This window comes from Oryctolagus cuniculus, chromosome 12 (assembly GCF_051225735.1).
Source record: "Oryctolagus cuniculus isolate XC-2025 breed Fujian yellow rabbit chromosome 12, ASM5122573v1, whole genome shotgun sequence".
In the NCBI taxonomy this organism is placed as follows: Eukaryota; Metazoa; Chordata; class Mammalia; order Lagomorpha; family Leporidae; genus Oryctolagus; species Oryctolagus cuniculus.
In genome coordinates this window covers 65,868,047-65,895,973 of record NC_142878.1, presented here as the reverse complement: position 1 = coordinate 65,895,973, position 27,927 = coordinate 65,868,047, and the positions used below count along the sequence as shown (strand labels likewise).

Genomic DNA, 27,927 nt, shown 5'->3' with positions numbered 1-27,927 from the left:
ATGCCCATTACAAAAAGATGTGGGCCGGCGTGTTCACCTTGACCGTCCGGCCACTCCCCCGGGCCCTGGCTTTTCCCCGCCTTGCGCCGGTCCCACGGCGGCCCCGCTCCCCGCTCGAGTCCGGGTGAGTCGTCCCTCGGGGCCTGCTCAGCCAGGGAAGCCGGCGCAGGGCCTCACTCCCAGGCGGTGCGGCCGCACTTCCGAGACGGCCGGCCGGTGCGGCCGGAGCAAACCGCGGACCCAGCGAGGCCTTGACGGAGCCAGAGGCCCCGCCCCGCCCCGCCCCGCCCCGCGGCCCAACGGTCGCTCCCGCTGCCGGCCCCGCCCCTCCCGGGGAGCCCGCGGCGCGCCGGCGCCTGCGCAGTCGGCCCAGAGCGCCCCTACCGGGATGGCGGCGGTTTTGGAGTCGCTGCTGCGAGAGGAGGTGTCGGTCGCAGCGGCCGTGCGGTGGATCGCGCGCAGAACCCAGAGTTCCGAGGTAACAGCGCCGGCCCGCCCCCAGGCCTGAGCGGAACCCGCTTCTCGCGGGAGGCGCCAGCCCGCTCCGGTCCCAGTCCTCCAGGGCGCCTGGCTGCCAGCCCGGGCCGAGTGCGCTCCGGATGGGCGCCGCTGCCCGGGCGGCCCCGCCGCTCGCCACCCCGGGCTGGCCGCCGACCCTCTTGCTCCTCCACGTCTCCTTCTCCCTCAGGATAGCCCCGGGGAAGCGGCCGTGCTGCGCTCACTCCGGCCGCTGCGGAAGGAATTCGTGCCGTTCCTGCTGAACTTCCTGAGGGAGCAGAGCTGCCGCGTCCTCCCGCAGGGCCCCCCAACCCCCGCCAAGGCCCCGGGCGCCTCGGCGACCTTGCCGGGGAGGCCGGGGGGCCCGCCGCGGGGCGGCCGCGGGGCGCGCAGCCAGCTCTTCCCTCCGCCGGAGCCCCCGAGCCCCGCGGCCGAGGCCCCTCTGGCCCGCCGCGGGGGCAGGAGGCGGGGCCCGGCGCCGGCCCGCGAGCGAGGAAGCCGCGGCCCCGGGGGCCCGGAGGAGGGGGTCGGCGGGGAGAGCCTGCCCTGGGCCGGGGCCCGGAGGCTCCGGGGCTCTGGCAGCCCCAGCAGTCCCAGCCTCGCGCTCTGTGATCCACCAAACCTCAGCAACCTGGAGGAGTTCCCTCCCGTAGGCTCGGTTCCCCCCGGCCCTGCAGGGTGAGAATCCGCCCTCGCCCAGGAGATGGGTGGCACGGAGGCTCCGCTGGGGGAGTCGGTGCCTCGGGGCTGGGGGTGAGGTAACGTAACGGTGAGGGGGTCTTGGCAAGGGGCCCAGGAGCTGTGCTGATGGAGGGGAGGTGCTTGAGGATGAGAGTTTGAGAAAATCCTGTGGCTGCTCTCAGCAGGACGAAGCCTTCACGCAGGATCAACCCAACTCCGGTGAGCGAAGAGCGGTCACTCTCCAAGCCCAAGACTTGCTTCACCTCACCCCCAATCAGCTGTGTCCCCAGTTCCCAACCCTCAGCCCTGGACACTAGCCCTTGGGGCCTTGGCCTTCCCCCAGGGTGCAGAAGTCTGCAAGAGGAGCGGGAGATGCTCAGGAAGGAGCGGTATGGCCTTGCCGCTCTCTGGGGGTGGCGGCTTCCTCCCCGCGGGGGAGCTGCAGGGCTCTCCCTGAACCTGATCTCCCCCTCGGGAACTCTGGGATTGTCTCCCCTGGAGGGACCTGAGTGTGCTTGTGACCAGGAAGCCAGGCTGAGCGCTCATGACAGTCTCTCCCCATAGTTCCAAGCAGCTGCAGCAGTCACCTACCCCTTCCTGTCCCACCCCGGAGTCGGGGTCTCCTCTCCCCAGCCGGACGGGGAGCCTCACAGATGAAGCTGCTGACCCTGCCAGAGTGTCTTCCCGCCAACGCCTGGAGTTGGTAGCCCTTGTGTACTCTTCCTGCATTGCTGGTGAGGAAGGGAGAGCACAGTGTGGGGCTAGCAGGGGGCTTCAGAAAGTTCATGGGAAATGGAGTTAATTAAAAGATGACCTTTGTTTTGATGCAGATGTTGAAATCACACATCATTTTTCACATTATACATTTAGAGTCCATGCATCATTCTTTTATAATACCTGTTTTAAACTTTTTGAAGACCCTTACGGCGCGGCAGGTTAAGGGAACTGATGAAGTTGCAGAACTGAGTGGGCTCCAGATGGTGCCCGCTATCATGGGGTTTCTTTTTATATCCAGAGAACCTGGTACCAAACCTGTTCTTGGAGCTTTTCTTCGTCCTTCAGCTCCTCACTGCCCGGAGGATGGTGGCTGCCAAGGACAGTGACCTTGAACCAGGTCCAGGTGTCCTAGGTAAGTGAGCAAACTTCCTTTTGAGAAGGGAGGTCTGGCGATGGGCGCTTCTGAGCTGACGGCGCGGTGCTGTCTTTCCAGAGTCCGTGGGGAGCCCCCTGTTCCAGAGCATCCACGACTGCGTCTTCTTCGCCGTGCGGGTGTTGGAGCGTCAGTTTCCGTGAGTCTGCCTGACTGGGGCCTGTGGGCCTCTGCCTCGTGGTCTGCCCTGTGCTCTGGCCGCTTGCACAGCGGCCCCGGTTCTTTCCCTATCGGTAATCTTTGTGTCAAGGCTATGATTTTAACCTCTGAAAGAGCCCAGTCGACCCCTGTGGTCTTGGCGACTGGCCTTGCTGTCTAGGGCTGCTATCCCTGTCCTGTCCTCCTGCTTTGTCAGGTCTCATTCCTTCCCCTTTGACCGCCATCATCCTTGGTTCTTGCCCTGTGATCTTTCTGTACATGTCTGGGCTCCGCACATCCTGGCTCCAGTCTCCAGATGCGCTCGCTCTGTGTGCTGCCCAGGCAGCCGCTCCCTGCGTGCAGTCTGTGTCCCAGTCTCAGCTGTGTGTGCTCCTGTCCCCGCAGGGTTCTTTCCTACCTGGACAAAGGGACCTTGAAGCTGCTGGCGGAGAATGAGCGGCTGCTGTGCTTCTCACCAGCCCTGCAAGGCCGCCTTCGAGCTGCCTATGAGGGCAGTGTTGCCAAGGTAGTGGCCCCAGCGCAGGTGCCTGCTAGCCTGGACCTGACCCTTGCGAGCTTCCATAAATTCAAGCAGCCCCTGCTCACAGTACTTAAGTGTCATGTGTGCTGACTGTGGGGGAGGTCAGGGGTGAAGTTTTCTGAGTGTGCCTCCTGTAGGCTTTAGATCCTAATGTTACCGCCATGTTTCAGGTGTCTCTGGTGATGCTACCCTCTGCTCAAGCTGTCTCCTTTCAGCCGGAAACTGACAATCGTGCCAACTTCTCCAGTGACCGAGCCTTTCATACTTTCAAAAAGCAGAGGTGATGGGAAAGGGGAACTCTGGGAGGGAGTAGGTGGCAGTCTCTCTGGAATAGGCAGTTGTTTTGTTGTCACAGAAACTGGGAGTTTGGCACTAACCAGTGGGTTGGTACCACCAGGCCCTTCCTCGCCATCCCAAGGGCCAGTTGACCTTATTCTGTTTTGTGCCCGTGGACTTGAATCCCTGAGCCTAGCAGGCCCTCTTAAGGGTCTTTAATCTCAGGGTTCCTGGGCAGGACTACCTCTCAGTGTGCACAGAGGGTGTGAGCCTGTGGTGTGCTGTGCTGGGTCTGTGACATTGTCATCCTATAAGGGACTTTGAGGTTAAGACATGGGACTGGGCAGAGTCCTGCCCTCAGTGTTCCACGTGAGAAGAGTGAGGTAGCAGCAGCCATGCCTCAGCTGATCAGGATTCTTGTGTGTCTGTCAGGGATGTGTTTTATGAGGTGCTTCGAGAATGGGAAGATCACCACGAGGAGCCCGGCTGGGACTTTGAGAAGGGCCTGGGTAGCAGGATCAGGTGGGTGCTCCGCCGCTGGTCACCGGGTCTTTCCTCTCCTGCCAGTGGGCGCTCCGTGACATGTGGGGAGATGATGGCAGGAGGCTTTGCGGTCCTCCCCACCTCCTCACCTCCAGCACCAACAGCCCTGCCTCCGCTCTGGAGGGGTGTGTCTCCCAGCTCCTTCTGCTTGTTTGCTAATGGCAGGCCCTCGGAAAAGAACAAAGCTTGTAATCCAAGTTGCTTGTTTTGACCCAAATCACTGGACAGACCCTCCAGCCTTTGTTTTCTGCGTCGTCTAGTTTGGGCCGCCCTGATGCTGGGTCTGGGTAGATGAGCAGGCGGCAGAGTGGGTTTCCTATCTGGAAGCTCACTGGTTCTTGGCGACCACTGCAGAGTTACTGGGGGCAGCGATGGCTTGCTGGGTTTGGTTTGTCTCTAGCCTCGCAGACCCTGGGTTCTGAGGGCAGTGCCCCTCTCCTTGCCCATACCCCTGGGCAGGCCCGCTGTGGCAGGTGAAGGCTGAAGAGCCCAGGGGCTGGCCTGTTCTCAGCAGTCTCCCCGCCTCCCTCTTGTACACTCTTCCTGACTCTTCCTCCCTAGAGCCATGATGGGCCAGCTCTCGGCAGCCTGCAGCCACAGCCACTTTGTTCGACTTTTCCAAAAACAGCTTCTCCAGGTAACAGCGCCTTGGCCCGCACCATCTCCCCACCCTTTTCCTTGGTGTGGTAGGAAGGGCCCAGGTTAAGAGGCCTGGTTTCACATCCCAGCTCTCGTAGCCCCTAGGCAAATCCTTTCAGCTTAGTTTGTTCCCTTACCTCTGAAACAAGAGTGTAAGCCCTCCCTCAATGCTGCCTCAGGCGCTGACAGAGTAGGCGTTCTGTAGATGTTCATCTCTCATTTTGTTCGGTCTGTCTCCCATGCACTGTTTTTGGTTTCGCTCCTCTCTCGCCCTGCCCAGATGTGTCAGAGCCCAGGTGGTGCTGGGGGCACTGTGTTGGGCGAAGCTCCAGATGTGCTCAGTATGCTGGGAGCTGACAAGCTGGGGCGGTTGCGGCGTCTACAGGAGCGACTTGTGGCCCCTCAGAGCAGTGGGGGGCCCTGCCCACCCCCCACCTTCCCGGGCTGTCAAGGCTTCTTCAGAGACTTCATCCTGAGCGCCAGCAGGTAGAGGTGCCCCACCTTTTGCAGGGCAGGAAGCAGAGATCCCTAGACTCTGCCCCTCCATTTCACTTCCCATTCTCTCCCTGGCGTGGGTGATCCCACTTCTCAGCCTCCCATCTCCCCCATTAATCCTTCCTGCCAGGGCACCTCTCAGTGCTGATCTGCCTGAACCTCTTCCACTGCCTTTTTATTTCTTCTTTTTTTCTTCTTGCTCTCCCCTCCCGTCCAGCTTCCAGTTTAATCAGCATCTTATGGATAGCCTGAGCTTGAAGATCAGAGAGCTCAACGGCCTCACCCTGCCTCCGCATGAGCCTAATGATGACGAAGGGGAGGCAGATGTCGACTGGCAGGTGAGGAAGCGGAACGCGGGCAGTGCGGGGTCTGGCCTCAAAGCAGAGGAGTGTGTTCCAAGGACGCTTGGTGACAGGCTTGGAATTGCTCTAGAAGCCTTGCGCGTAGGACCTGTTATTTCCCTTCATTCCATACAGGGTGAACGGAGACAGTTTGCTATGGTGCTGCTCAGCCTGAGGCTTTTGGCCAAATTCCTGGGCTTTGTGGCTTTCCTGCCATATCGCGGGCCTGAACCACCCCCAACCCGTGAGCTTCAGGACTCCATCCTGGCCCTCAGGAGCCAGGTGAATGGGCGGGAGATCCTGGCAGAGGGAGCCGGGAGGGCCAGTCGGCTCGGGCGCTGGCTGCTTTCCTGGGCTGTTCTGGAAACCAGGCGGCCTAGAAGGCACTGCCCGGCCCCGCCAGGTGCCCGCCCTCTGACCAGCCCTCCTCTCCCAGGTCCCACCGGTCCTGGATGTGCGGACCCTGCTGTGGCAGGGGCTGCGGGCCCGCCGGGCTGTGCTCACCGTGCCCTGGCTGGTGGAGTTCCTGTCCTTTGCTGACCACATCGTGCCCCTGCTGGACTACTACCGCAGCATCTTTAGTCTCCTGCTGCACCTGCACCGGTGAGTGGAGAAGGGCTGTGGCCCTTGACAGCCATCACCCGGAGGGACAGACAGTGGGCAGTCGTTTGCCCTTTCCTTTTTCCTCTGTGGCCCAGCAGAGAAGGAATCTGGGTGTTGGGGGGGAGGACGAGGAGAGCAAGGAGATGCCAGCTGCCCACACAGAAGCAGCCCCTCTTAGGTCTGCCGCTGGGGACATCCTCCAGTGAGACCGTTCACACCTTCCACTCGCCCCGCAGGAGCTTGGTCTTGGCGCAGGAGCGTGAAGGGGAGATGTGTTTCCTGAACAAGCTGCTGCTGCTCGCTGTCCTGGGCTGGCTTTTCCAGGTGAGCCGGGGGAGGAGGGGGAGGCTGGGAGTGCAGACCTCTGAGTTAGCGCGGCAGCGACCAGAAGATGCGAGTTGACAAGAGGGCCAGGGTGCGCCGTCGCTTCAGAGGAGGTTGCTCTGAACCGGCCGCCTAAAGCAGGCAGAGTGGAGGCTGCGCATCCCCGCGGTGCCGCCTGCAGCTCGGATGGCCTCCTCTCTGCCAGATTCCCACGGTCCCAGAGGACTTGTTCTTTTCGGAAGAGGATCAGTCAGATGGCTTCCAGGTGGACGCAGTGTCCTCAGAATATGGCTTGGTGAGTGTGGGGTCCAGCCAGAGTCCCGGGAAGTCCAAGAAGTAAAGAAAGTGGGCTGTCCAGGAGGACCCAGCCAGGACGGGCAGGATGGGCTTACCCTGTATCAGCTCCTCCTGACGGGCCGCTTCTGGGCCTGCTGGGGGGACAGGAAGCCCGCCTGCCTGCCTACACTGGCCTGTTCTCCCCCAGGACAGTGTGCCTGTGGTGGACCAGCAGCTGCTCTACACCTGCTGCCCCTACATTGGTGAGCGTCCCGCGCCCTCCCCCAGCACCCATGGTCCCGTCCCTGCCCGCAGACCCAAAAGGGCCCCCTTGGCCTAGCTCCCGGATGTCTCGTGCTGTTTTGAGGCACTCCCCCAGTGCCTCAGCTTCAAGTTCAGGATGCCTGGAGATGGGAGGGGTTTCTGGGACTAGGAACTTGGACTTCCCTGCTGCAGGTGAACTCCGGAAGCTGCTCGCTTCGTGGGTTTCAGGCAGCAGTGGGCGGAGCGGGGGTTTCGTCAGGAAAATCACTCCCACCACCACCACCGGCCTGGGAGCCCAGCCTCCCCAGACCAGCCAGGGGCTGCAGGTAAGGCTGGGCAGAGGACAGGGCCAGCCCTGGGGACGGCCAAAGGGAGCCCTCACCACACTGCTCCTCTGTCCCGCAGGCGCAGCTCGCCCAGGCCTTTTTCCACAACCAGCCGCCCTCCCTGCGCAGGACTGTGGAGTTTGTGGCAGAGAGAATCGGATCAAACTGCGTCAAGCATATCAAGTAAGAATGGGGTGAGGGTCCCCGTCTGTCCCCTCACCGGCGTTCCCTTTGCAACACCCTGCTGCCAAGCTGAGGAAGGGTGGGGCGGGGGCGGGGCAAGGCTGGAACTGCGGACCTCTGTGAAGGAAGCGCCCTTGACTTTGCAGCCTCTTTCCCATTCAGCCCCTCCAGCTACTCCCAAACCTTGCTGTCCCTGCTGCAGGGCCACGCTGGTGGCAGATCTCGTGCGACAGGCAGAGGCACTTCTCCAGGAGCAGCTGGTGGCGCAGGGCCAGGAAGGGGGCGAAGCAGCCCAGTTGGTGGAGAGCTTGTGTTCCCAGCTGTGCCCCCACGGGGCCCAGGCGTTGACCCAGGGGCGGGAGTAAGAAACACCCATCTATGTGGACTGTCACCTCCCCCTCTGGCGACTTAGCTCTGCTTTCTGTCCTCATACTTGTTGCTCCATTTCCTCGCCCCACCCACTCTCCCGATTCTCTCCCCTGCTCTTCTGCAGGCTCTGAACTCGGCTTTAGTGTTGTATCGCAAAATCCAGGCGCTGAGCTGGGAGCGTGCACAGTGGGGGAGGGCTGGTGCTTGGGCTTCTTCCTCCAGCATCTGGGGTCGGGCAGGAGGTCGGTGCTGCACTGAGCGAGACCCGAGCACCTGCTCATTCCCTGCACCTGTCTCCTCACAGGTTCTGCCAGAAGAAGAGCCCTGGGGCTGTGCGGGCCCTGCTTCCAGAGGAGACCCCAGCAGCTGTATGTGGGGAGGGCCCGGGGTTTGCAGGCCGCACAGGTGCACGGGTGTGCCCTCTGCAGTCTGAAGCGGCTGGGAGTGGGGGGTGCATCCTGGACTTGGGCTCCCTCGGTTGCACCTGCCCCTCCCCAGCGCTGACCCTGCAGTCTTCCGTGTTGTAGGTGCTAAGCAGTGCGGAAAACATTGCCGTGGGGCTGGCCACAGAGAAAGCCTGCACTTGGTTGTCGGCCAACATCACAGGTGAGGTCCATACGGGGAACAGCCCAACCGAGGTTTCAGAGGCAGTTGGGGGAGGGGGCACCCAGCGAGCTGGAAATGGTGAAGGGCATGGGTGGTGTGGTGAGCCCCCGCGGGCACCTCGTGACCCTCTCGTCTTCTCCCTCTGCCCCACAGCGCTGATTAGGAGGGAGGTGAAAGCGGCCGTGAGTCGCATACTTCGAGCCCAGGGTCCTGAGCCAGCTGTCCGGGGGGAGCGGAGGGGCTGCTCCCGCGCCTGTGAGCACCACGCTCCCCTCCCCTCCCACCTCATCTCCGAGATCAAAGTACACAGCTACCCTACTCCCCTTGGCTACCCTCCTCCTCCTCCCTGCTCTGTTCCTGGTTCCTTCATTCTCACATCAGCGCCAGTGTTTGTGTAGGAGCTTTCTGTGTTTCCCAGCTACTTCCTGTTTCATCACTGAATGGGATTAAGTGGGCAGGGCGGAATCTCTCTCTCTCCTGGGTGTTCGTGCTTTGGTTGTCACCTAAAAGGACAGGGTGGGTAAATCGGGCCTAAGTGCCTGTTACCCAGGAGCTGATGGGAGCAGCTCTACCACAATAGAACAGTCTCCAAGGGGGCAGTCACCAGGCCCTGACTGTGAACCTCTCAGTATGGAAGGTGATGCTTGCCCAGTTTTGGGCAGTAAGAATACACTACCAGTTCTCCTAACTTGGTTTAAAAAATACAGAGACTGGAGCAGGGGTCAGCAGCTAGCCTGTGGGCCAGATTGTGCCCACTACTTGTTTTAGTAAATAAAATTGTATTGGCACACAGCAATGTCCATTACTTGACAAACTGTGGCTGCTTTTGCATTACAACAGCCAAGGTGAGTAGCTAGGACAGAGACCTATGGCCCTCAAAGCACAGAAGATTCACCATCTTACCCTAGTCTGGAAATAAGGATGTGAAACAAGGACTAAGAAGCAATGACTAGCAATGGCAACTATATAGGAGGGAGAGGAAAAGGCTCATGGCCGTTAGATGCTGGTTCGCAACATGCAGAGGACTTGTGCGTGGAAAACTAAACGAAGCAGGAGGGATAGACAATATGAAGACTTGGGGCAGGTGCCTGCCTAGGAGTTGATAGGAGTCCTGTCCCAGGCAAACGCTGTCCCTCAGCTGACCTGCGCCATCTGTGCCCACTTCGGTTGTCCGTGTGGTTGCTCCTCCTGGTGTGCTGTCCTGCCCCAGCCCCAGGTCTGTGGGTGCCGTGCCCAGCCGCCTCACCACCTGGGGCACTGCTTACCCCCTTCCTTTTCCCTCTCTTCACTGCCAAGCCCTGCCCATCTGACTCCTCTGTGGCCCCCTTGGCCCAGCTTGGTGTGAGGCCTCGCCCTGCTCCCACAGGATGTGCTCTCCCTGGCCGCGGGGCCCCGGGACCCTGAGGAGGGCGTTCCCCCAGAGCATCTGGAGCAGCTCCTAGGCCAGCTGGGGCAGACCCTGCAGTGTCGCCAGGTAAGACGAGGCATTTGCCACGTGAAGGCTGTTTGCGCATGTCCTTGCCTCAGAAGCAGAGCCCTGGCTGGCTCGGCCAGTCCTGACAGCGGTAAGGACGCTGCTAATTCTAGGGTCTCCTCTTTTTCCCCACAGTTCCTGTGTCCACCCGCTGAGCAGCATCTGGCCAAGTGCTCCGTGGAGCTGGCTTCCCTCCTTGGTACGGCTGCTTTCTCAGATCGCTCTCTTGCCAGGTCCCACATCTCAGGGCTGAGTACAAGTAAGATTAGAAACGCCTTCTTCCGCTCCCATTTCTTACAGCTTGACTTTCCTCTCCTCCCATAGTGGCAGATAAAATTCCCATCCTGGGGCCGCCGGCGCAGCGCAGGCTGGAGAGAGGGCAGGCCCGAAGGCTCCTACACATGCTGCTGTCCCTGTGGAAGGAGGACTTTCAGGCGCCCGTTCCCCTGCGACTCCTGCTGAGCCCGAGAAACGTGGGGCTTCTGGCAGACACAAGGCCGAGGGAGGTGAGTCAGAGGAAGGCCTGGGGAGGCATCCGCGCCCGCAGCCCCCTGCCCGATCTTGTACTCACCCGTTCTGTTCCCGTGCTGAAGTGGGCTCCACTCCACTTCTCCCTGAGCTCATGGGCCGGGCCTCTTAGCAGCGGGGACTTGTGCTTTGTGCGTCTTGCAGTGGGATCTGCTGCTCTTCTTGCTCCGGGAGCTGGTGGAGAAGGGGCTGATGGGCCGGATGGAGATAGAGGCCTGCTTAGGCAGCCTCCGTGCTGCCCAGTGGCCAGAGGTAAGGAGTCCTCTTCTTGTCTTACATGGAGGGAGAACCAGTGTCGTGTATCCCATGTGTCCTGAAAGGGACTTTTGTCCAGGGTTTTAAAACCACCCTGAACTTGTCTTTGGCCTCCTTCAGCTGAGTAGCTGTGTATGAGGGGATTTTAGAAAGCTTGTGGAAAAATGAAATTAAAGGTAAGTTTATTTCGGGGCCAAAGTTTTTTGAACTCCATGTAGTTTCTTCATCATACACATTTTCTACGCCTCTTTGAAGGCCCTAAAAGGAATCTCAGGGAAGAAAGGGAGAGGGAAGCAGGCAGTGAATCGAAGGCAGCATGGCATTGTGTGAGATTTTTTTTTAAAAGACTTATTTGAGAGAGGCAGAGCCAGAGAAAGAGGGAGGTCTTCCATCCAGTGGTTCACTCCCCAAATGACCGCAACTCCAGAGCCAGGAGCCATGCTCCACTGCTTTCCCAGGTGCATGAGCAAAGAGCTGGGTTGGAAGTAGAAAAGCCAGGACTCAAGCCATTGTTCATATGGGATGCTGGCGCTGCAAACAGCCGTTTAAGCAGCTGTGCCACAGTACCAATCCCTAGGGACTGAGCTTTACTAGTGCAGGATATGTCTGCCATCTCAGAAACTCTTTCTACTTATTTCAGGACTTCTCTGAAGAATTAGCAACGCTGTTCAATCTGTTTCTCACTGAGCCCCCCTTGCCAGAACCCCAGCTGCGAGCGTGTGAGCTGGTGCAGCCAAACCGGGGGACTGTGCTGGCCCAGAGCTAGGGCTGGGCAGCGGCCCCGCTGGGCGTCTCATCAGAACCCTGAGCCCTGCCTGCCTGCGCCTCAGGAGGAAGCCGAAGAGCCCACTGCTGCCCCTCGCTGCGGTGGGAGGAGCTGGGTCTGGAACAGACCTGCTCAGGTGGAAGGGCTGCGTGGCATCCCACCGACGGCGAGCTCACCACCCGAATCCTGGAGGCAGGAGAGGCCAGGTGGTTCAACGTGGTGGTGGAAAAGCCTCGAGACTTGTCTGGGAGCAGAAGAGCGGGCGTTGATCACGTGGACGTGGAGTAGCCAGACGTGAGAGGGCTTGTGAGACAGGCTTCTAGCCTCACTTGCTGCTGTGCTAGCACCTCTTACAACATGTGGCTCTGGACCATGAAAGCGGCAGGACTTTGCTTCACTTGAAAACGAAAGCACGATCTTGGGAATCTGCATTTCCCTGTCGCCGGGAACTGAGAATGCACAGCAGGTAAGGGAGGACCCACCTGGCAGAGGCCTGGCTTTGCCCTCTGTCTTCTGCCTGGGTGTGGGCAGTAACTCTAGACCCTGTCTCCTCCCAAGGACCAAGGAAGGGGCAAAACGGGACAGTTTTTAAATACAAGCTGTTTTCTTTCACGGGGCTGATTCTAGTCATTTCCGCCTTTGCCCTTTAGAAGGCTGCAGTCTCAGGTGGCTGCTGGGTTGCCAGCTGTACAGGTGCCTTGCCGGTTAGGACGCCAGCCCCAGGCCCGGGAAACTGCTTGCTTTCCATTTGCTGCCCATCGCATTGGCAGCTCTCGTCAGGGCTGGGGTGTCCTTTCTGGCTGACGACTTGTCTCAGAACTAAAGCATTCTACTTCTCTATAAGCGAACCACTGATTTTGACTAAGCATTAAACATGTCATTGAGTTCATTTCTGTAAAAATTTTTCTGTTTGAGGGATATGTAAGGAGTAGGCAGTTTAGGGAAGTACATTATTCAGTGAAGCTGCCAGCGACCCAGCAGGGTTAAGACTCTGGGCTTATGGGCATCCACTTGTGTGGTCCTAACAAAGCCAGGTGATCCCATTGGTGCACAAAGTATAACTTTTCAAAGGCTTTTATCTTCCTCTTTTAAATGCAATTTAATGCCTAGGAGTCAAAATGACTAAGAAATGTTTTCTGTCTCTAGGCCCAGAGACCAGCATTAGGTGTGGTTGAACCACAGCACAGGCCCAGCAAGCTGCGAGCTCATGGCTACTTCTTGGCATCTTCTGCAGGAAAGCCTGCAGCGCCTCAGGACACTGAGGTGAAAGGTTGGGCCATACACAGGCCTGGTGCTTGGCCTCCTGGGTTAAAACCAAGCTCTTGGGAAAGGAAATAGAAATTTAACATGGCCCCTACAAAGGAGATTTCCTGGGGCCTGTGTGAGCCTTAAAGGCCTACTCTGTGGATTAAGCAGACAGGCAGCTAATTAAGTGCAAACTCACCAGCTTGCTTTCCATGGATCTGTGCTGTACAGATTATGTTAACCCAGAAGTCTTCAGTGTAGTCCCCAGAGCGGCAGCCTTGGGCTTACCTGGAACTTTTAAAAATACTTGCGCTTCTTTCTACACATCTACTCAGTCCGCAGTTTTGGGGGAGCAGCCTGAGATGTAACGAAGTCTTTAGGCGATTCTCATGCAGGCTAAACTGAGAGCTGCCCATCTAGAAGGAAATCTGACTTCACTTGTGCATTTTATTACAAGATCATCCTCAATTGCTAGCCTCAGTATCTACGGGGAATCTGTTCCAGGACATCTGCATATACCAAAGCCCACACATAACCTAGACACAGCCTCCCGAATACTTTGAAGTCTGGAGGTTACTTACATTATAAACCAATAGAATGTAAATGCCATGTGTAGCTGTTACACTAAATTGTTTAGGGAATGACTATTTTTTCATATTTTTTTTGAATAACAAAGAGCAAGCATCCATCTGTTGGTGCTCTTCCCAAATGCCCACAATAACCTGAGCCAATTCAATCCAAGTCCCCCCCTGTGGATGGCGGGGGCCATTGCTTAGGCCATCACCTCCCAGGTGCACATTAGCAGGGAGGGAGAGCAGCAGGACCCAGACCCAGGGATGCAGCTGTCTTCAGTGCATCAGCAGCAGTTCGCCCCACTTTTTTTTTTTTTTTTTTTTTTTTTGACAGGCAGAGTGGACAGAGAGAGAGACAGAGAGAAAGGTCTTCCTTTGCTGTTGGTTCACCCTCCAATGGCTGGCGCGCTGCAGCCAGCACACCGCGCTGATCCGATGGCAGGAGCCAGGTACTTCTCCTGGTCTCCCATAGGGTGCAGGGCCCAAGCACTTGGGCCATCCTCCACTGCACTCCCTGGCCACAGCAGAGAGCTGGCCTGGAAGAGAGGCAACCGGGACAGAATCCGGCGCCCTGACCGGGACTAGAACCCGGTGTGCCAGCGCCGCAAGGCGGAGGATTAGCCTAATGAGCCGCAGTGCTGGCATTCGCCCCACTTTCAAATACGTCCCATCTTCAGCTGAGGCGAAGCCCGTGGATACGGAGGGCCGACTCTGTTCTTCATGATACTCTCAGTTGGGCTGGTGTGGGCTTGTCTAGGAAGCGGATAAAGCCAGCACTTAGTTATCCACCCATCCAGATTCCCATGTCTGGCTCTGCCTCAGATACTCCCTGGTGCTGTGGTCACAGTTACGTGTGGCAGTGACTACTCTGGAATCCTCCCTTCTGTTCGGATTTGGATTAAAGTTGAGCAACTAATCTGGTTGCTAATGACCATGCAGAGCAGTGCCATGGCGCATGGGCAGAACCTACATGTCAGCTCAATACAGCAGCCTGAAACTGGGCCACGAGCAGGCCCTGCCATGACCAGCAGGCTGCGTTCCACCCTGCTTCAGTGACTTGCTTGAGCATCCCAGGATCGTCTTCACTGAGTCAAATACACACACAGGACTTTTAATTCACAGGTGTTCTGACCTCTCTGGTCAACAGTCTTAGAGATTTACAGGAACAGAGGTGGGAGTACATAAGTAGGGTGTCAAGTGTTATTTAAAAAAGTCAAATTAATCAGGAAAGTACTTATAAACATTTAAAAACAATTTGTAAAATCTTCAACCAATAATATATAAATAACCTGAGGTAAGAGGGAAAAATAAAACCCTGACAACATTTTTAGAAAAGTAAAACTTTGCTGCAATATCTAGATACCTCTTAATTCCCAGTTACCCTCATCCAGCAAAGGTTCTGGGCACGAACTAAGGATGGGGCTCTCCCACCTTTACTGCTTCCGAGGAAACATCAGAATAGTGGGCCTCCGCCGAGCCTGGGCTAAGGTTCAAGAACACGGACTGCACTCTCATCCCACCTGGCGTCCGCGGGCCAGGAGCAGGGCGCCGCGCACAGCTTCCTCCTAAGCACCGGCTCACTGCTCACTGCCTCAGGAGTTCCCTTCTCGCTCATCTTCAAAGAGTAATGTCTCACTTCTAGAATTCCTCTTGCCTTGTCAGCGACCAGCAGCTGCTGTCTCGCCCGTCCTGGGAGAGCCCGCCCCAGCCCCCCGACGTGTCGCTCCTGCCCCAGCAGTCTCCCGGGAGTCAGCTCGCGAGTGACTGCCCCGTCACGGGGCACAGCTCGACACTCCTGACCGATGCAAAACCCAAAAATTCTCTTCTGGGAGTCAAAGGAAGAGCTGGGTAAACAAAAACGAACAGAAGGCATTTTGTAAACATCAACAGGGAGAAAAGATTCTGAATCCGTGTTCTGGTTTGTGCAGCTATTTTTAAAGCCCTTGTAGTCTGTTTCGCTGTTTTCTGGGACGGAGCTGATGCAGGAGGCAGATTCGGAGCAGAGTCTTGGCCGAAGGCTGCCGGCCTCACGATGGGCTGAGGGCTGGGCCGGAGGGAGGAAGCGCCTGGCCAGCGCACCGCGGTCTCCGCCTGCTGCCCCTGCTCCCTCCTGCGGTCTGAGCAGCTTGTCTGGCACAGAGATAAAGGTGCGAAGGCCAGCCGGCGAGCCGAGCTTCATTCACTGCGGACAGCCGGGGCAGGGCTTGGGCCGCTCGCTCTGCCGGGGCGCCAGCTAGGACCAAGCACTGCCTGGGCCCTGCTGCCACCCCTGGGCTGGCGCCGTCTGCCCGGCCAGCCGCGGCCACTCGCACTGGCTCCTGCGTCAGGGCATGGAAAGTAAGCAGCAGCTGCCGCGGCGTCTGCAGCACCACCTGGCCAGGGAGATGCTAACTGCCCAGGAAGGAAGCCAGTCTGGCTATGACCAGTGGCTGCTGTTTGATGAAGGAGCTCAGCAGCTGAGGCGGGAAGCCCGGAGCCCCAAGTTCCACCTGGAAGCAGAGAGAGAGGAGCTGAAGGCGCAGAGCGACTTAGAGGGTCAGGGCACGCTTCCGCCCCAGGAGCCGCCTGGGCAGTGGTGAGGAGGAGCACCCGAACTCCACTGCTGAGCGCACAGGCCTGGGCTCTGCCCTCCAGATCCCAGCACTGGCTTTTACTGCCCGCAGACAAAGTTCAAGTCCGGACTGTGGAGAGCTGAGCCTGTGGGCCATCCTGTTACCTTGCCACCAGGGACCCTGGGATCAGCCACGGCTGCAGGTCACTACGACTCTGGTAGGGGCAGCTTCAGCTTTCAGATCCTCCCCCTGACTCCTGTTCTCGGCAGCCCAAGAAGCACCCTGGACTCTCGAGCTCTTGGCCACAGGGCTGGGCACTGAAGGATGCTGGCCAGCTGGGCAGAATGTCCCGGGTGGGCGTGGGGGTCAAAGGTGAGCTGTGAGGTTGGAGCAAGGAGTTCATCACCTGGGCCAAATAGACGACTCTGGTGACACCCTTCCCTTGCACGGTGCCAGGCTGCAGGATCCAGGCGCTGGGTAGTATTTCTCCTCGCACCATCTTTTTGCTGGGCCTTGGCATGGAGGCGTCATATACTGACTGAGCTGCCATGACACACAGGGGCCCCTGGGGACAGACACACATGTGACTTCTGCCCAGGTAATGCAGACATCCCAGGAAGCGGCTCCACTGCAAGTCAGCATGGCAGAAGGCAGCCCCTCCCCCAGAGGACCGGAAGCCACAGGCAGCTTCTCCCCACACGTGCGCCCAAGTTCTTCCCACGACCGCTTTACCACCACCAAGGCAGGCACCTCTTTGGCTTCCACACAGACACAGCAGAAGTCCCGCGGCTGCTTCAACGCACACGTCGTCGTGTTGCACACCAAGTACACTGGGGAGGAGGGGGTGGGGGTGGGGGCTGTGAGCAAACCCAGCTCTAAATCCTTCCCAGGCCAGCAGCAGCCCCAGCACCCCATCATTCCACAGTTCGACACCCAACTGGACAGACCTAGGCTGAGCTCCCCCACAGCCCCGGCCTACCCCTAGAAGCCTGGCGCCTCCGGGCTCACCTAGGTTGATGCTGTTGGTCACTCGCTGAAACAGCCTTGCTGTCTGGATGGGCTTGTGAAACAGGGGCCAAAGCGTAGGGTCACTCACCGCTGCCCACACGTGCGACAGCGGCTGGGACACCACACCTGCCCCCAGGAAGCCATGCCGCGTGGAAGAAAACACCTTGTAGTACAGCTGCACCTCCTGCTCCTCACCCTGGTAGCTGAGGCAAACACCAAGGACAGGAGAGAGGTCAAAACTGGCTCCAGGGTCGCCACGGGGGACTTGGGGACTCAGAAGCCAGCGTAGAGAAGAGAGAGGAAGAGAGGCCAAGCAGGGGGAGCCGAGCAGCGAGGTGCTGTACAGAGACTTACTTCCAGCCGGCCGCTGCCTGGCGGCTGAAGAGGCTGTGCAGGTTACCCGAGCAAGCCGCCATGACCTGGGGACACAGTGGTCACGCTAGTACAATCGGCGCTCCTGGGTTGCTCTGGCCAGTGCTACGGGAGAGCCCCTCAAGAAGCCCCCAAATGGCAGCAGCCCCCACCTGCCCGGCTCTTTTCCTCCCGACTCTCCCACCCCCACCGGCAGGTCTGGTTAGGGGGGATGAGCGGGAGCAGTTACATCTGCCATAGATGTGTCCACGACATGCTTGGCCAGATCCTGGTAGGAGGAGGAGAAGCAGGTCGCCGGGCTGGGGAGTCTGGTTGGAGAGCAGCAGCAAGTGCCCTGGGCAGGTCTGTGGCCTACAACAAACAGGACAGTGGGGCTCTCACTAGGCACTGGCGGGATCTGGCAAGTACCACCCCCCAAGGCCCCAGATGGGCAGGAGGCTATGCCCACTCCCCCGCCGCTCACTGTAGGCTGAGCCCTTCCAGGCGGATCTGGCCAGATGCAGGTGGCTGCTCCTCTCTGCGGAACGTCCCCGCCCGTCTTCTAGCCAGGTGTCTCTGGAATCAGACAAGTTCATGTCCCCCTGCAAAACAGGATGCTCAGTGAGTGCTCAGGACCACACAGGAAGCAGGCACGGAAGTCTCCTGAGAAGTGCCCCAGCCAGCCTCAGGGCGGCAGCTCGGCTGTACCCAGGTTCCCTCCTGGGATTACAGGAGGCCGGGCGCTGGTGAACAGCAGAGACGGGCCCCGGACCACTTCTCACGGAGACACGGATGCGGCTGAGGAGACTGCATGCTTGCTGGCCTGCCAACCCGGGCCGCAGAGAGCAGGAGGCCCCGCTGTGGCAACAGGACTGAGCCACGGCTGGAACAGGGTTAGTGTGGGATGGGGAGGAGGAGCAGTGGGCGATGGCGAGCTGGGCCCTGTCTGGGCCCAGGAGACGAGCCTCTGGATCTGCAGGACTGTCCAGCGTCATCTCAGCCAGCCTCAGGTGACACGAGGACTCACGGAACACCCACGTGCCCGCTGTCATCACTGCTACCCCACAGCTACTCTGAAGGAGAAAAGGGGCGAATGAAGACAGCTCTTCCCTCCTTCCTCCCTGCTGGGGAGGCCGGGCCCCCCTCTGGAACCTTTCACTGTGGTACCTGCTGCCTCCATCCCTCCCTCCTTACTGACCCTCCCTGTAAGCACTGGCGCGTGCAGATGTCCCTCCCACTTCTAAAGCCTTCTGTGACGCACCTTCCCATCCCTGGAGCCGTCGGCCCTCTCCTGCCCTTCAGAGAGAAACTCCCCGAGTGTCCCATCTGCCCCACCCAGCGGCACTCGCCCCCGGCCCTCCAGAGAGCAGCCAGCAAGGCCGGTGAGGTCTGTGCCACCGTGTCCGCGAGCACCGGCCAGCCCTCCTCTTCCTCGGTCTCGGCAGCCTTCGCCTCAGCCCCCCTCCCCCCCACACACACCATCAGCTGGCGATGGGGACTCTGGAGACTCAGCCAAGGCCCTATTTTGTCACTCTAACAGGAGGGAGTCTGAAAAGTTCACAGAAAATGCATAATACGAAAATATATGCAAAGATTTTAAAAAGTTTACCCCAGGGCTGGAGCCGTGGTGTACTAGGCTAAGCCTCTACCCATGGCGCCAGCATCTCACATGGGTGCCAGTTTTTCTGGCCGCTCCACTTCCGATCCAGCTCTCTGCTGTGGCCTGGGAAAGCAACAGAGGATGGCCCAAGTGCTTGGGCCCTGCACTCAACTGGGAGACCTGGAAGAAGCACCTGGCTCCTGGCTTTCGATCGGCCCAGCTCCAGCCATTGTGCCCATCTGGGCACAGATGGAAGACCTCTCTGCATCTGCCTCATTGTAACTCTGCTTTTGAAATAAATCTTTTAAGTTATTATGGGGAGGGACAATTACATTATTACAAGAAAATATAATTATAAATCTCACAGGGGCCACAGCATGCCACTGGAGCATCAGTTGGAGGCTCAGCAAATCCACTTCCAATCCAGCTCCCTGCTAATGTGCCTGGGAGAACAGCAGAGGATGGCCGACTGCTGGGCCCCTGCCACCCACATGGGAACCTGGTGGAGTTCCAGGCTATTGCAGCCAACTGGAGAGTGAACCAGTGGATGGAAGATGTATCTTCATCTCTCTCTCTCTCCATCTCCCCCTCTAACTTTGCCTTTCAAATAAATAAATAAATCTTAAAAAAAAACTCTCATGGTGAGAAAATGCCTTTCTGTTTAGGGTACAAAAATCCAGAAACCAGGAAAGAGCAATTTAATACAAATTAGACAACATAAAAGTTTTATTTTATTTTTTTATTCTATTTGACAGAGTTAGACAGTGAGAGAGAGACAGAAAAAAAGGTCTTCCTTCCGTTGGTTCACCCCCCAAATGGCTGCTACGGCCGGTGCGCTGCGCCGATCCGAAGCCAGGAGCCAGGTGCTTCTCCTGGTCTCCCATGCAGGTGCAGGGCCCAAGCACTTGGGCCATCCTTCACTGCACTCCCGGGCCACAGCGGAGAGCTGGCCTGGAAGAGGGGCAACCGGGACAGAATCCGACACCCCGACCGGGACTAGAACCCGGTGTGCCGGCGCCACAGGCGGAGGATTAACCAAGTGAGCCACAGTGCCAGCCTCAACATAAAAGTTTAAATTGCCACATAATAACATAAAAAGCAAATATGAAATGTGAAAAAAATAGCATCTCAAATGCCCAAAAAAGGATTTTTTAATATCCAAAAGGCCCCCAAAAATGAAAGAGCCACCCAACAGAGAAATGGACACAGTACATACACTAGCACTGAGAGCAAAGAAAAAAGAAAAAAAGGTGGGGGGGCTCTTAAAAATCTGAAAAGACATTCACTGTCAGTCACAAGGAGAAAATTACAAATTGAAAGATACTGGGGGCCGGCGCTATGGCACAACAGGTTAAAGCCCTGGCCTGAAGCGCCAGCACCCCACATGGGCATCGGTTCTAGTCCCAGCTGCTCCTCTTCCAATCTAGCCCTCTGCTGTGGCCTGAGAAAGAAGGAGAAGATGGCCCAAAAAGTCCTTGGACCCCTGCACCCACGTGGGAGACCCGGAAGAAGCTCCTGGCTTCAGATAAGCACAGCTGGGCCGTTGCGGCCATTTGGGGAGTGAACCAGAGGATGGAAGACCTCTCTGTCTCTACCTCTCTAACTCTGTCTTTCAAACAAAATAGATCTTAAAAAAAAAAAAAAGATACTGTTATATTATTGTAAAGACTTTAAAAAGTGATCATAAAAATAATTTTTTAAAAAGCCCTCCAAAACATCAGAAAGAAGACAGGTATACAACCCCAAAGCAGAGAAAACAGCCCAGGTAATGACAAAACAACAAGTTTTTAAGTGCCTATAGACTGTTCAGGACAATATAAAAAATAGAAATCATACTTTCTCTGAAAGCACACATACTGCATAACATACAAATTAAAAATTAATAACAAAGTTATTAATAACAACCGTCAGAATGGGAAAAAATATTTGCAAACTATGCAACAGATAAAGGGTTAATAACCAGAATCTACAAAGAGATCAAGAAACTCCACAAAAACAAAACCAACAACCCACTTAAGAGATGGGCCAAGGACCTCAATAGACATTTTTCAAAAGAGGAAATCCAAATGGCCAACAGGCACATGAAAAAATGTTCAAGGTCATTAGCAATCAGGGAAATGCAAATCAAAACCACAATGAGGTTTCACCTCACCCCGGTTAGAATGGCTCACATGCAGAAATCTACCAACAACAGATGCTGGCGAGGATGTGGGGAAAAAGGGACACTAACCCACTGTTGGTGGGAATGCAAGCTGGTCAAGCCACTATGGAAGTCAGTCTGGAGATTCCTCAGAAACCTGAAGATAACCCTACCGTTCGACCCAGCCATCCCACTCCTTGGAATTTACCCAAAGGAATTTAAATTGGCAAATAAAAAAGAGGTCTGCACCCTAATGTTTATTGCAGCTCAATTCACAATAGCTAAGACCTGGAACCAACCTAAATGCCCATCAACGATAGACTGGATAAAGAAATTATGGGATATGTACTCTTTAGAATACTATACCGCAGTAAGAAACAACGAAATCCAGTCATTTGCAACAAAATGGAGGAATCTGGAACACATCATGCTGAGTGAAATAAGCCAGTCCCAAAGGGACAAATACCATATGTTCTCCCTGATCGGTGACGACTGACTGAACACCAAGAGGGAAACCTGTTGGAGTGAGGTGGACACTATGGGAAATGGTGGCTTGATCAGCATAGCCCTGACTGTTAATGAACAACTAAATACATTATCCCTCTTAGTAGTTTTTTTATCTGTTCTACTTAATATGACTGGTTTAGATCTGTAATTGATGCACAGTTATTCTTAAGTGTTGAAAATTAACTGAAATGTGATCCCTGTTGAACATGGTGGTGGGAATGGGAGAGGGAAGAGATGTATAATTTGGGACATGCTCAGGCTGACTTGCCCCAAGTGGTGGAGTTGGAAGCATACCAGGGGATTCCAATTCAATCCCATCAAGGTGGCATGTACCAATGCCATCTCACTGTTCCAGGTGATCAGTTTCAGTTCACAGTTGGTCATGGTGAAGGGACTGGGAGTCAAAGGGAGCACATAGACAAGTCTAGTACCTGCTAACGCTAACTGATGGAGTAAATAAAGGGGAGAGTGATCCAACATGGGAAGTGAGATACTCAGCAGACTCATAGAATGGCAGACGTCCTAAATAGCACTCTGGCCTCAGAATCAGCCCTAAAGGCATTCGGATCTGGCTGAAAAGCTCATGAGAGTATTTCAGGCATGGAAAGCCAAGACACTCTGGCAAAAGATCTCTGCGAGTGAGATCCCAGTGGAAAGAACCGGTCTTCAAAGAAGGAGGTACCTTTCTCTGAAGGGAGGAGAGAACCTCCACTTTGACTATGACCTTGTCTAAACAAGATAAGAGTCGGAGAACTCAGAGGGCTTCCATAGCCTTGGAAACTCATGACTGGAGCATAGGGAGATTACTGATGCCATAGACAGGAGTGTCAATTGGTAAAGTCAACAACAGGAGTCACTGTGCACTTACTCCTCATGTAGGATCTCTATCCTTAATGTGCTGTACATTGAGATTTAATGCTATAATGAGTACTCAAACAATATATTTCACTTTGTGTTTCTATGGGGGTGCAAACTGTTGAAATCCTTACTTAATGCATACTAAACTGATCCTCTGTAAAAAAAAAAAAAAAAAGAAAAGAAATTATCAATTCCCAACTTGACTCTCACTGGGATTAAACATGACAATAGGTCTGCTCTGATTTCATCATCATTTAAAAAAAATCATCTATTATTTTTCACTTTATGTTTCTGTGTGGGAGCAAACTGTTGAAATCCATACTTAATGTATACTAAGCTGATCTTCTGTATATTAAGATAATCGAAAACGAATCTTGATGTGAATGGAAGGGGAGAGGGAGTGGGAAAGGGGAGGGTTGTGGGTGGGAGGGACGGTATGGGGGGGAAGCCATTGTAATCCATAAGTCGTACTTTGGAAAATTATATGCATTAAATAAAAGTTTAAAAAAAATTAATAACAAAGTTATTGGAAAAAGGCCCTTAGGAAGCTCTTAACAACTGGATCAAGGAAGAAACACAAAATATAATTCCAAAATTACTACAACAATTAAAAAGTGTATCACAGCCTATGAGGCACAGCTGGAGCAAACTCAGGCTAAGTTTTAGCTTTAAATACATCAGTGAAAGGAGTACAAGTAAGTGAGTTAATGCTATGAACAACTATCCAGCAAATTAGGTATGTAGATGAGAGGGGCCAATTCCTGTAACCGACTCAAGAAGAAACAGAAGATCTGAGCAGATGTAACACTGTTACACGCTCCCCAACTGATGGACAGGCTCAGTGAAATCCCAGGGGAAAGGGGCTGGCGCTGTGGTGTAGCGAGTAAAGCTGCCGCCTGCAGTGCCGGTATCCCATATGGATGCCAGTTCGAGTCCCAGCTGCTCCACTTCTGATCTAGCTCTCTGCTATGGCCTGGGAAAGCTGTAGAAGATGGCCCAAGACCTTGGGCCCCTGCACCCACATGGGAGGCCTGGAAGAAGCTCCTGGCTTCGGATCTGCACAGCTCTGACCATTGTGGCCAACAGGGGAGTGAACTAGTGGATGGAAGACTCTCTCTCTCTGCCTCTCCTTCTCTCTGTGTAACTCTTGACTTTCAAATAAATTTAAATCTTAAAAAAAAAAAGAAAGTAAGTAAAGGAAATCCCAGGGGCCACCTCTGTGGTGCAGTGGGTTAAAGCCCCGGCTTGCAGCACCGACATTCCATATGGGAGCCAGTTTGAGTCCCGGCTGCTCTACTTCCAATGCAGCTCCCTGCTAATGCACCTGGGAAAGCAGCGGAGGATGGCCCAAGTGCTTGGATCCCTGCACCCACGTGGGAGACTCAGAAGCTCCTGGCTTCAGATCAGCTCAGTTCCAGCCATTGCTGGAGTGAACCATTTGGGAGTGAACCAGTAGATGGAAGATACCTCTCTCTCTGTCTTCATTTCTCTGTAACTGCCTTTCAAATAAATACATCTTTTTTACAAATATGAAATCTCGGTCAAAATCTCAACTTTTTTAAAAATTTTATTTGAAAGGCAGAAAGAGAAAGATCAAGAGAAATCCTCCATCTACTACTTCATTCCCCAAATACCCAAAACAGCGAAAGCTGGCCCAGGCCCAAGTAGGGAGCCTGGAACCTCATCTGTAACTCCCACTTGGGTAGCAGTGACCTAAGCACTTGAGCCAGCACCTGCTGCCTCCCCAGCACAGGCCAGCAGGAAGTTAGATCTGAAGCAGAGCAGCTGGGACCCGAGCCATGCACTGCAATGTGGGATGCAGGCTTCCCAAACAGCAACTGAAGCACTACGCTACATCCATTAGCCATCTCTAGATTATTTATATTACCTAGTCGGTGTGATGTAACTGCTGTATAAATAGTTGCTCTACTGTACTGCTTAGAGAATACCGTAAGGGAAAAAATGTACATGTTCAGTATAGAGGCAATCCCACCACACACACACACACAAATATATGCAATTCACAGCTGGTCCAGTCTTTGGATTCAGAACCTGTGGATATGATTATCTCAATAGATGCATAGGAAGCATTTGACAAAATACAACAGCATTTCATGATGAAAACTCTAAGCAAATTGGGTTTAGAAGGAATATTCCTCAACACAATCAAGGCAATTTATGACAAACTCATGGCCAGCTTCCTATTGAATGGCGGATAAGTTGGAAGCATTCCAACTGAGATCCAGAACCAGACAAGGATGCCCACGCTCACCATTACTACTCAATAAAGTCTTGGAAGCTTTACCCAGTCATTAGGCAAGGAAAAAAAAAATCAAAGGGATTCAAATAGGAAAAGAGGAAGTCAAACTATCCCTATTTGCAGATGACATGATTCTATATATAGGGGATCCAAACGACTCATAGAAGAGTTTGGTAAAGTAGCAGGATATAAAATCAATACACAAAAATCAACAGCCTTGGTATACACATACAATGTCACGGCTGAGAAAGAACTGCTAAGATCAATCCCATTCACAATAGCTACAAGAAAAAAAAATCAAATAACTTGGAATAAATTTAACCAAGGATTTCAAAGATCTCTACAATGAAAATTACAAAACATTAAAGAAATAGAAGACACAAAAAAATTGAAAAAATTTCCATGTTCATGGATTGGAAGAACAAAATCATCAAAATGTCCATTCTTCCTAAATTTATAGATTCAAGGCGATACCAATCAAAATTCCAAAGACATTCTTCTCAGATCCAGAAAAAATGATGCTGAAACTCATTGGAAACACAGGAGACCTTGAATAGCTAAAGCAATCTTGTACAATAAAAACAAAGCCAGAGGCACCACAATACGAGATTTCAAGACATCCTACAAGGCAGTTACAACCAAAATACCCTGGTACTGGTACAAAAACAGATGGAGAGACCAACGGAACAGAAGAGAAATGCCAGAAATCAATCCAAGCATCTACAACCAACTTACATTCGACAAGGAGCTAAAACCAATCCCTGGAGCAAGGACAGTCTGTTCATCAAATAGTGCTGGGAAAACTGGATTTCTACATGCAGAAGTATGAAGCAAGACCCCTACCTTACACCTTACATGAAAATCCACTCAACATGGATTAAAGATTAAATTTATGACCTGATGCCATCAAATTATTAGAGAGCATTGGGGAAACCCTGCAAGATATTGGCACAGGCAAAGAGTTCCTGGAAAAGACCCCGGAGGCATAGGCAATAAAAGCTAAAATTAACAAATGGGATTACATCAAATTGAGTAGCTTCTGTACTGCAAAACAAACAGCCAGGAAAGTGAAGAGGCAACCGACAGAATGGGGGAAATTATTTATAAACTATGCAACTGATGAAGGATTAATAACCAGAATATATAAGAGATCGGGAAACTCCACAACAATAAAACAAACAACCCAGTTAGGAAATGGGCCAAGGACTTAAACAGACATTTTTCAAAAGAGGAAATCCAAATGGCCAACAGACACATGAAAAAATGCTCATGATCACTAGCCGTCAAGGAAATGCAAATCAAAACCACAATGAGGTTTTACCTCACTCCAGTTAGAGTGGCCTTCATACAGAAATCAACAAACAATAAATGCTGTCGAGGATGTGGGGAAAAAGGTACACTAATCCATTGTTGGTGGGAACGTAAACTGGTAAAGCCACTATGGAAGACAGTTTGGAGATTCCTCGGAAATCTGAATATAGACTTGCCATATGACCCAGCCATCCCACTCCTGGGAATTTACCCAAGGGAAATGAAATCAGTGAATAAAAGAGTTATCTGAATCTTCATGTTTATTGCAGCTCAATTCACAATAGCTAAGACGTGGAATCAATCTAAATGCCCATCAACTGAAGACTGGATAAAGAAATTATGGGATATGAACTCTATGGAATACTACACAGCAGTTTAAAAAAAAGTGAAATCTGGTCACTTGCAACAAAGTGGATGAAGCTGGAAAACGTCATACTCTGTGAAAGAAGCCAGTCCTAAAGGGACAAACACCATATGTTCTCCCTGATCTGTGATAACACAGCACCTAAACAGAAGCCTGTTGAAGTAAAACTGACACTTTGAGAAGCAATGACTTGAACAGCCCTTGTCTTGACTGTCGAGGAAAAGTTTTTTTTCTCTTTCTTCTTAATATCATTGGTTGAACTCTTTACTTAATATAGAATTAATCATGTGTGTATAAAGTCAAGTGAAAATAGATCTCAGTAAAAAGTAAGAATGGGAATAAGAGCTAGATCTCAATAAAAAATAAGAGTTGGAACGCATACATTCCTACAGACATATTTCTAAAGGTACAGCTAAAAACTTACCATGGGACTCCAAATCCCATTAAGCTGGGTGGTAATAATGCCATCTTAAGTGTTAAAGCAATCATATTAAGTGTTAAATTGATCATATAGATAGGATTAAGTGTTAAAGAGATCACATAAATAAGTCCAAGTGTCTGGAAATAACAATGAATAGAATTAAAAAGGAGATAATGTTCCTCCATGGGAAGCAGCCCACACAGCAAACTCAGAATGACAATTACTATAAACAGCATTCTGACTTCAGAATCAGCCCTTAAGGCATTCTGGTCTGGCTGAAAAGCCCATGAGGGCATTTCAGGCATGGAAAGCTAAAACACTGTGGGGAAAAAAAAAATCCTACATGAAGGATCTCAGTGAGACCCCAGTGGAAAGAAATGGCCATCAAAGGATATTCTTTTCTCTAAAGGGAGGAGAGAACTTCTACTTAGCTTATGGCCTTGTCCAAATACTGATGGAGTTCGTGGATTCAAAAGGCTTCCATAGCCTAAGCAGCTCATGTCAAGAGCCTTGGGTGATCACTGACGTCATGCATAAGAGTGCAAATTGTTAAATTAACAACAGGAGTCACTGTGCACTTACTTCCCATGCAGGACCTCTGTCCTCAATGAGTTATATTATGAGAATAAACTGTAAAACTTGTTCTCAGTTTTTATATTTTGTGTGTGTGTGTGTGTGCAAATTGTTGAAATCTTAGTGTAGAGTTGGTCTTCTGTGTATAAAGTCAATTGAAAACAAATTTAATGGCAACTGGGAATAGAGAGCAAGGAGAAGTGGGGTAGGAGGGGTGGTGGGAAGAATCTCTATATTCCTAAAGTTGTACTTATGAAATTTGTACTCATGAGATAAAAGGTTTCTTAAAAAATCTGTGGATATGGAGAGGCAACTATAATATCAAGCGTTAGTGAGGAGATAAAGACATCTACTGGTGGGGATGGAAAAAGAGTGCAGCTACCTTGCAAAAGTCTAGCAGTTCCAACTCTAGATGCACACCCAAGAGGAACAAAAATGCGTGTCTACACACAAACTTGTATGGAACTGTCCATGGTAGCGTTCTTCATAACAAGCAAAAGCTCAAACTGCCCAAATGCCCATCAGCTGATGAACGGATGATTAAAATGTAGCCAAGTCATATTATGTGGCCATAAAAAAGGGATTAAGTTCTGATATATGCTACAACATGAATGACCACCTATTGTGGGCTGAATTACCACCTCCAAAGGACACAATGAAGTTCTAAGCCCTGGTATCTGTGAATCTGATCTTATTCGAAACTACAATCTTTGCAGAAGTAATCAAATTAAGATGAGATCATACTGGATTAGAGTGGGTCCTAAATCCAACAACAGGTATCCTTGTATGAAGGCCATGTGAAGACGCAGGGTCACAAGGGGCCGGAGTGTGGCGCAGCAAGTTAAGCCACTGCCTGCAATGCCAGCACGCCATATGGGCACCAGTTCAA

At 53.3% G+C, this 27,927-nt stretch overlaps 2 protein-coding genes across 27 annotated transcripts in view; one reads left to right on the top strand and one right to left on the bottom strand.

The window, feature by feature from the left end:
* Positions 1–321: 321 nt before the first annotated feature.
* CDAN1 (codanin 1) lies at positions 322–11,888 on the top strand. Of its 8 annotated transcripts, none has more exons than XM_051822037.3 (28): positions 322–478; positions 689–1,176; positions 1,362–1,568; positions 1,744–1,913; positions 2,195–2,308; positions 2,390–2,468; positions 2,873–2,993; positions 3,179–3,288; positions 3,717–3,806; positions 4,389–4,464; positions 4,747–4,952; positions 5,179–5,299; positions 5,438–5,584; positions 5,739–5,905; positions 6,142–6,229; positions 6,435–6,524; positions 6,714–6,768; positions 6,962–7,095; positions 7,175–7,278; positions 7,481–7,639; positions 7,952–8,015; positions 8,175–8,253; positions 8,407–8,555; positions 9,620–9,727; positions 9,863–9,926; positions 10,052–10,233; positions 10,400–10,507; positions 11,151–11,888. In XM_051822037.3, the coding sequence occupies exons 1-28, from the start codon at positions 389–391 to the stop codon at positions 11,274–11,276; spliced, it is 3,696 nt and encodes a 1,231-aa protein (XP_051677997.1). In that variant the 5' UTR covers positions 322–388; the 3' UTR covers positions 11,277–11,888. The 8 variants fall into 8 exon arrangements, 3 of the variants coding, with proteins under 3 accessions (XP_051677997.1, XP_051677998.1, XP_089166292.1); XR_007910194.3 differs by having other exon boundaries at positions 334–478; positions 8,407–8,508; XR_016218054.1 differs by having other exon boundaries at positions 334–478; positions 8,407–8,508; positions 9,550–9,727.
* A 2,295-nt stretch (positions 11,889–14,183) lies between these two features.
* The window catches only part of STARD9 (StAR related lipid transfer domain containing 9), a 135,884-nt gene continuing 122,140 nt past the window's right edge, over positions 14,184–27,927 (bottom strand). For 18 of the 19 annotated variants that reach the window (XM_051822022.3, XM_051822025.3, XM_089310158.1 and 15 more), the window contains 7 exons: positions 17,489–17,606; positions 17,255–17,376; positions 17,008–17,072; positions 16,654–16,856; positions 16,396–16,475; positions 16,052–16,210; positions 14,184–15,582 (listed from right to left, as the gene is read on the bottom strand). In XM_051822022.3, the coding sequence (XP_051677982.2) occupies positions 15,481–15,582; positions 16,052–16,210; positions 16,396–16,475; positions 16,654–16,856; positions 17,008–17,072; positions 17,255–17,376; positions 17,489–17,606 (849 nt within the window). In that variant the 3' untranslated portion in view covers positions 14,184–15,480. The remainder of the gene's footprint in view (positions 15,583–16,051; positions 16,211–16,395; positions 16,476–16,653; positions 16,857–17,007; positions 17,073–17,254; positions 17,377–17,488; positions 17,607–27,927) is intronic. The other variant, XM_051822030.3, reaches the window with a different exon arrangement.

What these genes read in the sequence shown, in the direction of transcription:
- CDAN1 (XM_051822037.3), top strand. Translation starts at nt 389, where the DNA reads ATGGCGGCGGTTTTGGAGTCGCTGCTGCGAGAGGAGGTGTCGGTCGCA. An exon ending in CACCTGCTGCCCCTACATTG is followed by an intron (nt 6,769 to 6,961) that starts GTGAGCGTCCCG and finishes TCCCTGCTGCAG; the next exon opens with GTGAACTCCGGAAGCTGCTC. An exon ending in AACTGCGTCAAGCATATCAA is followed by an intron (nt 7,279 to 7,480) that starts GTAAGAATGGGG and finishes TCCCTGCTGCAG; the next exon opens with GGCCACGCTGGTGGCAGATC.